The sequence below is a fragment of the Cibotium barometz genome, chromosome 33 (genome assembly GCF_041138505.1).
Source record: "Cibotium barometz isolate CiBa-2024 chromosome 33, ASM4113850v1, whole genome shotgun sequence".
Classification (NCBI taxonomy): Eukaryota; Viridiplantae; Streptophyta; class Polypodiopsida; order Cyatheales; family Cibotiaceae; genus Cibotium; species Cibotium barometz.
This window is the reverse complement of record NC_141078.1, coordinates 23,563,560-23,578,900: the sequence shown is the minus strand read 5'-3', so window position 1 is coordinate 23,578,900 and position 15,341 is coordinate 23,563,560. Positions and strand designations below refer to the sequence as shown.

The 15,341-nt window shown below is 42.1% G+C and overlaps 1 protein-coding gene across 2 annotated transcripts; it reads left to right on the top strand.

Moving 5' to 3' along the window:
* The first annotated feature begins 441 nt into the window (after positions 1-441).
* Positions 442-4,340, top strand: LOC147619408 (cullin-3A-like). 2 transcript variants are annotated; one of them, XM_086773049.1, is made up of 4 exons: positions 442-612; positions 724-922; positions 1,629-3,679; positions 3,788-4,340. In XM_086773049.1, exons 2-3 carry the CDS (start codon positions 762-764, stop codon positions 3,670-3,672), a joined length of 2,205 nt encoding a protein of 734 aa, XP_086629175.1. In that variant the 5' UTR covers positions 442-612; positions 724-761; the 3' UTR covers positions 3,673-3,679; positions 3,788-4,340. The 2 variants fall into 2 exon arrangements, with proteins under 2 accessions (XP_086629175.1, XP_086629176.1); XM_086773050.1 differs by having other exon boundaries at positions 455-588.
* Positions 4,341-15,341: the final 11,001 nt, after the last annotated feature.

Below are 15,341 nucleotides of genomic sequence, written 5' to 3'. Positions count from 1 at the left end.
TAAACCCCACCCCACCCCACCCCACCCTAGCCTCCCTCTCTGCCCCCTCCTCTCCATTCTCTTGATTCTAGTGTGGTCGATCTGCATTTTGGGTATCCTAATGAGGCATGAGAGAGAGAGAGAGAGAGAGAGAGAGAGAGAGAGAGAGAGAGAGTATTGGGGTGGAGGAGGAGATATGCTATATGCTGTCGTGCCTAGCTCATGGGTCTTCCGAGGTAATGCCTTAAGGAAGTGAAATCGGCTCTGAAACTAGAGACAACGAAGCTAATGTGTCTCTATTCGAGTCTGAGAACAAGCTTGCTCGTCTCTGACACTGGCTTGAAAAACAAAAACAAAAGATATACAATTTGCCGCTTTGAAATGAGAAAGTGTGGCATTGATGTAGGTGGGCGCAGGAGGAGGAGGGGGTCAATAAATTTAAAGGTACGCCTTAACTTATCAGCTGGTGTGAAACAATTATATGTTTGTAAGCTTAAAATGACATATTTTCTTAGCTTTGTGCTTGTGCCACAGTTCTTCCACTCTCATCACCATCGCCAAAACCTACGATTTCTTCTGTGGGATTTTTAGGGTTTCTTTGTTCCTCCTGTACATAATTTTTCTTCTTTAAAGGTTTTGCATTTCGCTCTGAGCGGTTTCTAGGGTTTGCGTCTCGCTCGAAGCAATTTCTTGCGTAATTTTTAGGGGTAGAATATCCCAATTTGATTTTTAGGGTTTTGGCAGTGTATGTTTTAGGGCTTGGCAGCAGCAGGCGAACGAAGATGAGCCTGCCAAAGAAGAAGAACTTCAAGATCGAGCCGTTTAAGCACAAGGTGGAGATCGATCCTAAGTATGCAGAGCGGACATGGAGGATTCTGGACGATGCCATCCACGAAATCTACAACCACAATGCGAGCGGCCTCAGTTTCGAGGAGCTCTACAGGCAAGCATGTGTCTGCGCATTATCACCACCACCATCACCATCATCGTTGTCATCTTTGTCTGTGTTGTCGTCTCATCATGATCATGATCATCATCACTACTATCGCCATTTTACCATGATCATCATCTCACTATCACCTCCCCCATGATCAGTATAAGTAGGATCCTACTAGTTTTTTTAAAAACTGCCTTTCAAGTTTTTTTTTTTTCGGAAAAGAACCCGGGTTTCTGTAAAGGCAGATTTGTTATTTCTCTGCAAACAATCAGTAAAGGAAGAGTTCTGCTAGCGGGGTCATTTTTCTATGAAGGTGTTTGGCTGGCACTGCTTAAGAAGCTACTCTTGTGGCTGTTTCAAAAAAAGTAGAATATTGAGTTAAGCAAGCATCCAAAGACATAATTTGGTCATAGGACTGGTTAAGAAGTCAGTTTTGATGAATAGAAGTCCATTTTGTTTCAACTTGATCAAGGATAATCATATGATAGATATGGATAGTCATAGTTAAGATCTCTCTAAAGTTTATTCTTCGTGTTCTTGCTTGAACTTAGTTGAAGGAGAATAAAGTTTAAGTTCAAGCAGTAGTTAAGATGCTCACTTTCATGTATTGTGTCTTCCTGGTATAAGGAGTTTTGTATTTCTACACCTATTTATTTTATGAAATCTTTTTATCGCCACAGCTAAAGTAGTATCAACACTAACTGTTTTTCAGGAATGCCTACAACATGGTTCTCCATAAGTATGGTGATAAGCTTTATGCTGGGCTAGTGAATACCATAACACAACATCTTAAAGAAATGGCAAGGTCCGTTGAGGCCGCACAAGGTGGACTTTTTCTGGAGGAATTGAACAGGAACTGGTTGGAACACAACAAAGCTCTGCAGATGATCAGGGACATTTTGATGTATATGGACAGGACCTATGTACCCAATTACAATAAGACCCCTGTACATGAGATTGGCTTAAATTTGTGGAGAGACAATGTGGTAAGGTCACCTAAGATTAAGGTTAGGCTGCTGGATACCCTTCTGGATCTTGTTCATAGAGAGCGCACGGGTGAGGTTATCAACAGGGGTCTGATGCGCAATGTCTCTAAGATGCTGATGGATCTTGGTCCCCATGTATACCAAGAGGATTTTGAGAAACCTTTCCTAGAAGCTGCCTCAGGTTTTTACAAATTGGAATCCCAAGAGTTCATTGAGTGCTGTGACTGTGGTGACTATTTGAAGAAAGCCGAGAGGAGGCTAAATGAAGAGATTGAAAGGGTATCACATTATCTTGATGCTAAATCAGAGGTTAAAATCACTGCTGTTGTAGAGACGGAGATGATTGCAAGCCACATGAATCGTCTTGTGGAAATGGAAAATTCAGGACTCGTGTTTATGTTGGTAGATGATAGGTATGAAGACCTAGGGCGAATGTACAGTTTATTTCGGCGGGTGCCCCCAGGGCTGAGGCTTGTTCGGGATGTTATGACTGCTCACTTGCGTGAAACTGGCAGGCAGCTTGTCACTGATCCAGAGAGGTTGAAGGACCCAGTAGAATTTGTGCAGCGTCTGCTGGATGAGAAAGACAAGTATGATAAAGTCATCACAGCTTCATTCAACAATGACAAGACTTTTCAAAATGCTCTGAATTCTTCTTTTGAGCACTTCATCAATCTCAATGCTAGGTCTCCAGAATTTATCTCTTTGTTTGTGGATGACAAGCTGAGAAAAGGCTTGAAGGGGGTTAGTGAGGAAGATGTGGAGAGCATATTGGACAAAGTGATGATGCTGTTCCGATACCTGCAAGAGAAGGATGTCTTTGAGAAGTACTATAAGCAGCACCTTGCAAAGCGCCTCTTGTCTGGTAAAAGTGTTTCAGATGATGCAGAAAGAAGCCTGATTGTGAAGCTGAAGACAGAGTGTGGCTACCAGTTCACATCTAAGTTGGAAGGTATGTTTACTGATATGAAAACATCAAAGGACACCATGCTAGGTTTCAATGCAATGTTGTCAACTAATGAGAATAGTGACAGTCCCACTCTATCAGTGCAAGTTCTTACTACTGGTTCCTGGCCTACCCAGTCAGGGGCTAGTTGCAACCTTCCCACAGAAATTTTGACAGTGTGTGACAAGTTTAAGACATACTACCTTTCTACTCACACAGGTCGTCGACTCAGTTGGCAAACCAATATGGGCACAGCGGATCTCAAAGCAACTTTTGGGAAAGGGCAGAGGCATGAGCTGAATGTTTCCACTTACCAAATGTGTATCCTTATGTTTTTCAATTCTGTGGATCGCATGACCTACAGAGAGATTGAGCAGGCTACAGATATCCCAGCCCTAGATCTTAAAAGAAGTTTGCAGTCATTAGCTTGTGTGAAAGGCAAGAATGTTCTTCGCAAGGAGCCAATGAGCAAGGACATAAGTGAAGATGATGTGTTTATTTTCAATGACAAGTTCACCAGCAAATTTTACAAGGTGAAGATTGGAACTGTTGTTGCTCAGAAAGAGAGTGAACCAGAGAAGCAAGAGACGCGACAGAAGGTTGAAGAAGACAGGAAACCTCAGATCGAGGCTGCAATTGTAAGGATCATGAAGTCTAGGCGTGTTCTTGACCACAACAACATTGTCAGTGAGGTGACAAAACAGCTGCAAGCCCGTTTTTTGCCAAACCCGTCTGTCATCAAGAAGCGTATAGAGTCTCTTATTGAGCGTGAATTTTTGGAAAGGGATAAGACTGACAGGAAGCTGTATCGCTACCTTGCCTAGTCAAATGGTACTTGACTTGTTATTTTTTCTGATTTAATGCCCATGAATTATGATTGCATATGTTAGGGCAATTTGTTTTTTCTGTTTGGAGCTAAATGTCAAATACCTCTACCAGGGAATAACACAATAACCGAAGAAGTTTGCTGAGTTCTAGCAGCACATCAGTCAAAGACCAAGATAGATAAGAGTTGGACAGTTGAACTCAAGCAAAGGAGAGAGCATAGCATGATTGGCAGCTCCTTCAAAAGTAACACTATCAGCACAAGAGCAGAGAGGACCTTATCTTTTTCTGCCAATGAAAGGTTTAGATGTCCTTAGCTAGCTTCAGGTTCCCTCGATGGGAGTTTGCAATGAGCTTTGAGCTGTCCATTTTGGTTCACTTGTGCAGTCCTGCTTGTCCATGACCTGAGGAACTATACCCCTTGTTTGATCTTTTTGTATGCCTCTCTCTTGGTGTACACAGTGCATTTTGTGATGTAAAAATTCGTGGTCATTTGCTTACCCTCAACCCTCTGCATGAGGTGGTGACAAATCTGTATTCCTTAGCATGCCAACAACTGGTGCATCTGCTGTGGCATAGTGCTTGCTGGATTAAAGTAGGAGTGTGTTGCATGACTTGGAAAGGGACTTGCTATAACAGCCTCTAATATAATGAGGCATTCATGAAAGCATTTTGTCGCTACGTATGGTGCAATTTAAATAATGAAGCTTTAGCCTTTTTATCTCGAGATTAGTGAGCACATGCATGCGTACTAGGCATATCAGATTTGGTGAGACACTGTCACACATGGGCTTCCTAATCATGTGGACAGAGTTGCTAATTATGTTTGGAGGGATTTGGGGCTTGTGTGGACAGCCAAAAGCTGTGTTTTTTATCACATGGTATGGCTGGCCCAGGCTAGTGGTTATCATGTGTTTGTTCAGTGTGTACTGGGGATGTCTTTGTGGTAGGATTGGCTGGACCTAGGGCTGGCTGGGCCATTGTGCATTACCACCATTGGCCAGTGGGCTGGACATGTCACTGATAGCTTGTGTGTGTCTTGAGACGTGACTTGGGTCTTTTAGATGTACATGCATTTGCATTATTCATGGTTGTTTGTGAGTTAGACAAACTGCTAGAATTGTAACATATTTTCTTGTGCTGGATGTGTTGTCGTGGGTCAGTCTTACATTGTCGGGGATGCTTGGAACTACCGCGTGCAAGACCATGTGCTTGTAATTGTTTGTTGTTTGGTGGTGGACATTTTGCAGTGATAAAAAAATGGCCAAGGAAGTGGCACCAAAAAGTCTCAACTTTGGGACTTGGTAATATTTTCACTGATGATAATAAGTGTACACACACTTATTAATAAGTGTGGACACCAAATGGGCACAATACCATATTTTGTGCTTTGGGTATGTTCCCACAATTTTTAACTATGGGCATCCTCTTTTAGCAATTATGGGTTGTTCATCCTTCTCCGCTTGACATTTGGACAAGTTTTAATCCTTGGGAACCCTTCTTTCACCTCACCCTACTGATTCCACATGCACAAATCGGTTTTGAGGTAGAGGTCTGATTTCGAGGGAGTGAGAGGTGATGTACGAATAGGGAACATGGCAAAAACCCTAGTTTGAGATTCATGTTTGGATGACCAACCATGATGATGTACGATCGCTTTCATGAACAGGTTCCTCATGCTGTCCTTGATCTCCACAACGTTTCATAGCAGAGAGATGAGCCAAACTCTAGGAAACTAGTTTTTGTCAATTGTAAATTAGGGTTTATAGGTGTGGATAACAAGTATAGGTGAGGAACAATTTTCTCATGCTACTTCTTGGTGGGATTCATTCTTTGGGAACGTGTATTGTATAGTATATAGGGGGTAAGGGTCTTGGAAACCAAGAGTTTCCACGTTACCCATGATGATGTACGATTGCTTTCATGAACAGGTTCCTCATGCTGTCCTTGATCTCCACAACGTTTCATAGCAGAGAGATGAGCCAAACTTTGGGAAACTAGTGTTTGTCAATTGTAAATTAGGGTTTATAGGTGTGGATAACAAGTATAGGTGAGGAACAATTTTCTCATGCTGCTTCTTGGTGGGATTCATTCTTTGGGAACGTGTATTGTATAGTATATAGGGGGTAAGGGTCTTGGAAACCAAGAGTTTCCATGTTACCCAATGATGTGTCATGAGACCACACCACAAACGGACAGATGATTGGTCAACATGTGTCCAACATGCTTATTAGAGTTGTTAGTACCCCTAGAGGCGCACACATCTGCATGGGCTTGCGGAGGCTTTGGCATGCTAAGGCAAGTCCCGACCTTGGCTACTAGTCTTCCACGAAAGACAAGCTTGGGGGAGTTGGAGATGGGAGGGGTCCCTTTGGAGTTATATACCCTTTCATCTTCCACATTACCTTTGCATGTGGGATTACTTGGCCTCCCTTTTCCCATCTTTCAATCCCCAATACCCATTGCAAGATTTGCACCTCCAACATCCCCCTCCAATTTGAAGTGGCCCGGGACCAGGAACTGGGGCTTTGATACCATCTTGGAAACCAAGAGTTGCCACACTGCCCGCGATGTGTCATGATATCATGCCACACGTATGACATAGACGACTGGCTAACATGTGTGTCTAGTGTGCTTTCTATAGTTGCTAGAGCCTGTCCCTAGAGGCGCACACATTTGCATGGGCTTACGGAGGCTATGGCATGCTAAGGCAAGTTTCCACCTTGCCTAGCCAGCCCTCCAATCTTTCACAAAAGACAAGCTTGGGGAAGTTGAAGATAGGAGGAGTCCCTTTGGACTTACATACCCTTTCATCTTTCACGCTACCTTTGTATGTGGGATTACTTGGCCTTCCTTTTTTCATCTTGCAATCCCCACTATCCATGCAAGACTTTCACCTTTGCTTGCGGGATTACTTGGCCTCCCTTTTCCCATCTTGCAATGCCCACTAGCCATGTGAGATTTTCACCTCCAACAATCCCCTCTAATCTAGTAAGGAAGGAAGTGGTCCCAAACCATGAACTTGGGCTCTGATACCATCTTGGTGTTTAAAATCATGGATCTAGGACGGCTCATAGAAGCAAGCAATCAAATCTATGGTGAAGATTAAGAAAAAATACTAATATAAGATTATGCTATAGATTAAGTAATCATGCAATAATGACATAAATTCAATAATCTTATTGTTGTAATCAAGATTCATACACCCATATTTATAGCCTTGGGAAGGCTTCCAATCCATGCTTTGTGTGCACCCTAGTGTCAACCATGTGTTTGTTAATGTTCACATTACATGTGCTTCCTTGCACTTTCCATGTGCTACCTTTTTCACCTTCAACTTCACCGTTTTTACAAATGATCATACAAATCAACCTTTGACATTAGACTCTTAGTCGATTCCTTCTCTAATGTGCATGCTTCCTCTCTTGCTTATGTGACTCGCTTCCTAACTCCTTGTGCTTCATGGCATCACATTTCTCAACACCCGTCCTCCTCTCGGTGCCATATTTCTAGGCTATTGCAAGGTGGTCGGATGTGAGGTTATAACAGTTCCATCACTCCTCATTATTAAGTTGGCTAGGTCACTTAGAGGCTCTTTTGGCTTGGTTACTCTCTAGCTCAAAGGTTACTTTAGAGGTGGTCAGGTTGATTTTACAACAAACATTACCTCCCTGGGTGCTCAACTAGCTACTCTCATGTGGTCAGGTAAATACAATATTTCAAATGATTTTTGGCCTACTCATTTGATGGCCTTTACAATGTTAGCTTGGATAGTAAGGGGTTTTATATTCATTTGGTTGCTTACACATGCTTAACGGGTTTTTTTTTCTAGATCCACTTGTTCACATACTCGTATGGTTGTGACGTTTTTACAAAGGTTACAAATGCTTGAGAAATTCTTGATGTTGATTTTGTTGATGCGGTTAATACAGAAGCCCATGGAGATTTGCGTGATGCCCAAGTTAAAATGGTCATGGCCACATTTCCTTTTTATGCATGTGAACACCTCTTATAGGGAGGGTTCTTTTACACTACACATTAGGGATTTTATTTTTATTTTAATTTTTGAAAAATAAACTTATCGAGTGCAGTCTTAGTCGTTCACACTGTCGCTTCTCTCTCTCTCTCTCTCTCTCTCTCTCTCTCTGCTGCTGCTTTGCCGATGCAAGCGAGATGTGTACGCTATCAGCCGCAATGGCTAGGTCAGTCGTTGCGCTACTCATGCAGTTGGAGATGCGTCGTGTGCTTGAGGGTATGTTGTGACTGCAGCGAATGGTGATGCTGCCGCCTGCTGGTTATCGCGTTGCTTCTACCTCCTCTTACTTCTTGCGCTGCTGCCCCGGTTGCCCTTGCTCTAAGATTTTCTATGCTTAGGCTGGTTGAGCTTTCTTCTCAGGTGGTGCAGCTATCTCAGCTCGGTGCACAACTACCCACGCAGTGGTGCTGGCTTCTGTGGTGAGATGGCGTTTTCGCTGCAACTAGTGATGAGGTCTAGCTGGAGTTTCTGCCGGCACACGCTCTCTCCAGCCGCGCTGCTTCTCGTACACGCTACCCTCTCGCTTCTGATTGATGCTTGCCATCTCTCCTCTGCAGGGCGTGTTGCTTGGACTTGATGCACCCCAATTGGCTTGCTCCTTGCTCACAATTACTTCCTGTTTGCAACGACCTTCAGCTACAATATGCCATCCCTACAAAGGAGGTACTACAAATCACCTTCTTAGGGTAGGCAGCTGTTTTGTTGGCTATGGTGCAACAGTTGACTATGGTGCAGAACCGTCCTCTCCTTCTTGAAAAATTGTCGCTCTCTTCTCTTTGCAAGCAACCGAACCCAGCTATTGTTTTGAGCTTCTTGCATGTGCTGTTAAGACTCTTCTTCAAGCTGCTAGAAATACTCCTCAAGGTTGGCTTGAAACGAGAGAGACCAACTTAAACTAAAAAAGCAAAATACGCACAATCCTAATGTTGCACATAAATAAAGAAGAACCTAATGATCGCCTAATCACTAATCACTTTTATTTATGTGCTGATGAAAGCTAATCACTTTGCTATGGTCAACCCTCAGGTTGCTCTAATACCATGTTAAAAATCATGGATCTAGGACTGCTCATAATAGCAAGCAATCAAATCCATGGTGAAGATTAAGAAAAAAAAATATTAATACAATATTATGCTATAGATTAAGTAACCATTCAACAATAAGGACATAAACTCAATAATCTCATTGTTGTAACTCGAGATCCATACACCCATATTAACCTTGGAAAGGGCTCCAATCCATACTTTTTGTGCCTAGTGCCGACCATGTGTTCATTAATGCTCACACTACATGTGCTCCCTTGTACCTTTTTGACCTTTGACTTCATTTTTTATAAATGACCATACAAATCAACCTTTGACATTAGACCCTTAGTCTATTTCTTTTCTAATGTGCATGCTTCTTCTCTTGCTTACATGACTCACTCCCTACCTTCTTTGTGCTCCATGGCACCACATTTCTCAATACTTGGAAACTAAGAGTAGCCACACCGCCCATGATGTGTCATGATACCACACCACATATGATATATAGACGGCTTGCCACTAACATATGTGCCTAGCATGCTTTCTAGAGCCGCTAGCACCCCTAGAGGCACAAACATTTATATGGGGGCTCTTGCATGCTAAGTCAAGTCCCACCTTGCCTAACCAGCCCTCCAGTCCTTCACATTGCCTTTGCATGTGGGATTACTTGGCATCCCTTTTCCCATCTTGCAATTCCCACTGCCCATGCGAGATTTGCACCTCCAACAAGGGGTCCTCACAATAAGGTTCCAACATAGTGATAGAATGTGTGGCGAAGTGATGGTTTTGTGTTGTTTTTAGTGAAGGGGATGGTGTATGAGTACTTGGTAGGTAACTCGGAGAAAGATATACTCATTACGTTGATTTTAATTTTTTGACTTTTTCACACTACTTTTTCACATGAAAAAACACTGTAATTTTTTATTCTTTTTTCTAAAAATCATAAAAAAATAAAAAATATATTGTTGTTTGAGTTATTTCACGAGTATGATTATCTTGGAAATGCTCAAACTGCACCTTTTGAACAGGAAAATCTGAGATTGAGACTATCAAATTTAGAAATCTCAGTGATTTCTTGGTGTTTTATACCGGCGAGTTTTTAAGACCGTAAAAAACCATAGAATTTCATGGTCAATAAAAAAATCCCAAAAATTATGCCGTAAATTATGAGATTGCTTGTCTAAAAGTAGAAAATTCTTATCCTCTTATCCCAAAAAGATTCTAATGCGAAAAACCGAAGTTTTTCATGGTTGTGAAAATCTGAGTTTTTCACGTGTGAAAAATACCCAGAAAATCATGCCATGAACTTCTTATTAAGGAATTTACATTGAAATATTTTCATTAATTAAGGATATTGAGTTGTCCACATGAACTAAATTGATCATCCAAACTCACTACAACTAATTTTGATGAAAAAAGATTTTTTAAAAAATAGCGTGAAAAACTAAGGTTTTTCATGATTGTAAATTTCTTTAGAAATTCACACAAAAAATACTTCATGTTTTTGGACTTCTGAGGTAACCAACCGATGTAAACAGGATGTGTTGGTAGTGAATTGGTATTCAAAACTTAAAAAAAGTTTGGCGTTTTTCACGATTATGACTATCTTGAGTTTTTCACGCATGATTATTTGTTGATTTTCACGTCGTGTGATTATCCTTTAAAATAATTTATATTTTGATGATGCCTAGCCTAGTCAACTAAGGAAATAGTTTTGACTAGAAGGGTAACCTTTAAGGATAATAAGTGAAAAAGTGAGAAGTGAAAAACCTGAGTTTTTCAGGTCGTATAACTCAATCTTTGGGTAAAGGTTGAGTTACCAAACAAAAATTTGGGTCCAAAGATTTAGCTTGTTAAAAACCTTTTCATACACTTGGGATCATGAAAAATTTAAGAGACGAAGTTGCTCCAAACGATAGTGCATTGAATTTTCCAAGATCTTCCTACGAGAGAAGTGTTGGACCTAGCCCATTGGGCCAACATACATCAAAGTGTGCTTGTTTAGAGAGGTTTGCGTTCAAGTGAGACTAGTAGGGAAGAGTCCATAGAGGATGCTTATATGGTTGAGAGAGTGAAAGAGAGAGTTTCCAACTCCCCCACATTGTCCAGTGGCTTGTTAAATATTATTAAAAGGTTATTTGGGATCCATGAACAAGAGGCTCACTCTGCTGAGAATAAGAGGGGTTATTCAGGATGCATGAACAAGAGGCTCACTCTGCGCTGAGAACAAGAGGGTTATTCGAGATGCATGAACAAGAGACTCACTCTGCTGAGAGCAAGAGGGTTATTGAGGATGCATGAACAAGAGGCTCACTCTGCTAATGAGGTCATGCAATAATCAATATTTCAAGAATCCCAATAGAGAGAGGGATTGTGCATGCAACACCTCCTCTTGAAACACCTTTAACCATTCTCAATGGCCAATCTCTTACACTGCAAGCATTAAGAGGGATGCTGAGAGTATTACTAGAACTGGGGAAACATTTTTTCCTACAAGCAAAGAGATGGAAGTAGGGATGAAGTTCTGAGATTGCGTATTTATAACCAATGAAAACAAGAATTGGTCAATCCTAGAGCCGAATGTTCCAAATAAGGAAAGATCAGAGGTTGGGGCACATACCCAAGCCCTATGCACAAGCAAAGGGAATGCCCCCTCTCTAGAGCTAATCCAGGAGGAACCAAAAGTTGAGTGGGCAACGACTACAGGCTAGTAGAATCCATCTCACAAAAAAAGGGAAGAACTTAAAGAGAAAAATTGTATTAAAGAATATATTAACAAGATGATAAGCAATCATGAATTCCTTGCTTACATCATGCAGACAATGATTTTGCGAGGGCAAGATAGATTTCCCCAAGGGGGAGAAGCATTGAATGCTAAAATCCAATCCTTTCCCACAAACTCGGATAGAAGAGTATCATAAAGAAAGATAGATTTCCCCAAGGGGGAGAAGCATTGAATGCTAAAATCCAATCCTTTCCCACAAACTCGGATAGAAGAGTATCATAAAGGAATTTATCTAGGAAGGGGGAGGGGAAGAGGGAGAGGAAATGTACATTTCACTGAACCAGCCTATGAGCTAGTCCCAGCCTTAACTATTGTTATGGGCTACCACACCTCCAAGAGGGAACTCAATGCACTCACCTAAGGATGAGCAATAGATCACAACTATCATAGGAAACTTACCAATGCTTCGAACTTGAGTCCCTTGAGGCCTCCAAGCTCACTTGTTAAGCTCCAACCTCCAAGCTCTACCTCCACGATGTCACCGTAGAGTCGCTCGCACCATGGCATAAGGCACTCTCTCTCTCTCTCTCTCTCTCTCTCTCTCTCTCTCTCTCTCTCTCTCTCTCTCTCTCTCTCTCACTCACTCTTCCACATAAGCATGAATCACACAAGCATAGAAGAGGAACAATGCTAGAATGCTCTCTCTCTCTCTCAATCTCTCTCTATAGCACAAAGGGGATTGTGTCTTTTTATTATGAGAAAATGCCTTATATACATTTGGCTCTTATTCACACTTGGGTGCCCAAAACTTACTAGGCCTTGGGTGGCCAATATCTCATAATGTACAACTTTAATAGTGCCGTTTCATGACCCTTATTAATGTCCTCAATTGGAGGATCATGTTTGTTAATCCAAAACGGGATTAACATCCCCCCCTTCCTAATGTAGGTTCTATTCGCAGAACCTGTTACCAAGGTCTAAAGATCTGGTCACCAAACTCATGTCGGTTAAAATTTCTTCTGGATTGGAGCTTTCTAAGTGTGTGTCGGTTAAAATTTCTTCTGGATTGGAGCTTTCTAAGTGTGTCGGAATTCTGAGTGGGATCTCCAGAATCCTATATCCACCATGTCTTTGAATGTTATATGCATGTAGCCTGGAAGACATCGCAGTCGATGGTAGTAAAGCATGATGCCCTTGTCGGATGGCCCTTGGTTCATGTCGAACTTCAGTTGTTTTGTTTCATACCCATTGTAGGGCTCCTTGGGTTGGTTTATCAGCACCACCACCAATTTTAAAAATCTGACGCTAGGCATAATTGCTGGGTCTGGAATTCTGTGCCATGCCTGTATCCATGTAAGCATTTGTTGTCTTTGCTCTTGTATGTTTGCAAATGTTGCTGGTATGAAAATTTGAAAGTTGTAGCAAACATGTGAGTCATGCCTTTTGGCTTTCTGAAATTCCAGCGGTGTCCATCTTCTTTTAACTGGCATGTATAAAGGATCCACCCGCTATGTTGGTGGTGCGCCCATATGGACCTAGCTGTATTCCGGAATTGTCAGGTACTCCTTCCGCCAGTCTGGTTGTATCCCAAAGTCTTCCAATTTGGGTTGTCCTTCATCGGTGACTATGGTGGCATAGCCGCCTCGTGTGCACATGGTGTGCTTTCCTCCACCTTTGAAAGCAATAGCTGATCATGAATGTAACGATCCGTATTTCCAGCAGATCAACTAACTGGAGGTTTGCCAACTTTGTGTGCTTTGCCACATTCACCCATAATGTGCCCTCTCCAGCCAAAGGAATTAATTCTTCTAAGTTAGGGCGTGGAGCTCAGAGAGGGTATGGCACATTGTGCTATTTTGTTGGGGTGATATCCGAGTAGCGGGATAGGACGTCGTACCTCTTGAGAGTGCCGTTGTGGAGATGGGTGAGGTGCCATCGGGGGCGAGAGGGCTAGTGGGAAAATCTATCTCTGCAGGATTGAAGGTTGAGAAAATGCAGTCAACTTCTTGAGATGTGTTAGTTGGTGGCATGTTAGGATAGGAGTTAAGTAGCTTACTAGCGACATAAGTTGATTTTGAAGTTGAAGAAGAGGATTCTTCTTGACCCTGACCTAGGGGGTGGGTGGCTAGGTTTATGAGACTTAATAAATTCTTGTAAGTCTGGAATCTCTTCAAAATTGATAGTGGGATATTTAATGTGGGTAGCATCGAAATTGTATTGTACATGTGTTAGCATGGCTTCTAAGTGTTTGTAGATATTAGAGTAGAGTTTTAGAATGCCAAAAGGATGATATAAAGTGGACTCACATAAATTTAGATGCTAGTGAGTGTTATATACTTTTAGCCACCCATGACTTATAATCCATTGGTAACTATGTGCTACTACCTCATAGTTGGCGGGCATCTCATGATTGTTATCTAGGACAAATAGGTCTAATTTTTCGACACTGTTGTCGAGAATTTCTGAATTTTGGAGGACGCGACACCAACTATGAAGGTTTAGCACTATAGGATGTAAAGGGTAGAAGAAGATGTCTTGTGGATTAGTTAGTACTAAGTCTCCCTACAAAACTCCCATTATTATGGTAGGGTCAGCATCTCTTTCAGTATTTTGTTTAATTAGGGTTAGTTCTAGGCCTATATCTTCAGATAGATTTATGTCATACTGAAGTAGAGAGAGTGTTAGTGTAGACAAAAACAAGGTAAGAGTTTGAGGAGAGGCCCAAGGAGTTACTGGCCAGCTGACCCAACTCGGAGGCGTGCTCAAGGAGGAGGCGGAGATCATCATTAGGCTCCGGCCGCTGACTTCTATCTTGGACCTACAGCAGAGGCTCTAACTCTTATAGGCGGGAGTCAGTGTTGCTAAAGGAGTTTTCAAATTGCCGTTTCCCAGACCATCCTTACAGTATCTAATTCCTTACAGTATCTAATTCCTCGAATCTTTTGGTTGCGTCCTCTTGGGCCCGCCTCGCCGTTGCTTCTCTTTCCTGAGCTTGGGTGTGATTTGTTGGAGCCTTTGGGCAACTAGCCTCTGAATGTTGTGTAGTTGTTATGTAAGCTGCGCCATTGCCTCTTGGTGTGCCAACTCTTTTCTTTGTACTTCAGCATGCTTGCACTTATTATGTCATTAAGTGTTCTAATCTTTTCTGCATGGACCTTGTTTGTTTGTTCCCTCTCGTGCTATAAATGAGTTGCTCTTTCCTCCGCTACCTTTAGCTGTGCTATTAGCTACTAGATTTGGCATTGCAAATCTTCTTCTTTGGCCTTGGCATTGGTTTGGAGCTCCTATATTTGGAGCTTGGCATTGGTTTGGAGCTCCTGTATTTGGTGTGCATGAAGTATAGTGAGCTCATTTATGTGGGTGACCTCTTTCTGAAGCTGCTCCTTAGCTTGTTCTAATTTTGCATTGAGGTCCATATTTTCCTTGATTCTTTGCACGATCGTTTGGCTGAGGATCATGTTATTGCTTTCCAGGGCTTTATACCTATTCTCTTGCTCCTTTGTGGCCTTCAAGCTCTTCATCATCATGATTACATCCTTATGGGTAGCTTCAGCTACTGCCAAGTTGTCTTTTAATTTTTATGCTTGTGTGCATGCATCGTTAGCCTGTTTCCAGAGAAGGGCGATGTTACGATCGTGGAGCATGTGCGTTGTGAGGAGGTGGCATCGCCAGACCTTTTATACTTGCTCTCCTAGATTGCACTTGTGATTGCTTCTTCTTCCAGCGCAATCTGTGGTTGGTTGAGGAGCTCATCTAGTCCTTCCATGGTCTCTTGCAAGAATTATTGATAGTCTATGTTCTACAGGGAGAGGCCAACTTGGGTATTCTTACTTCATCTTCCACCTGCCTTCTCTTACTTGGACTGGATGGCTCTGGACTTCT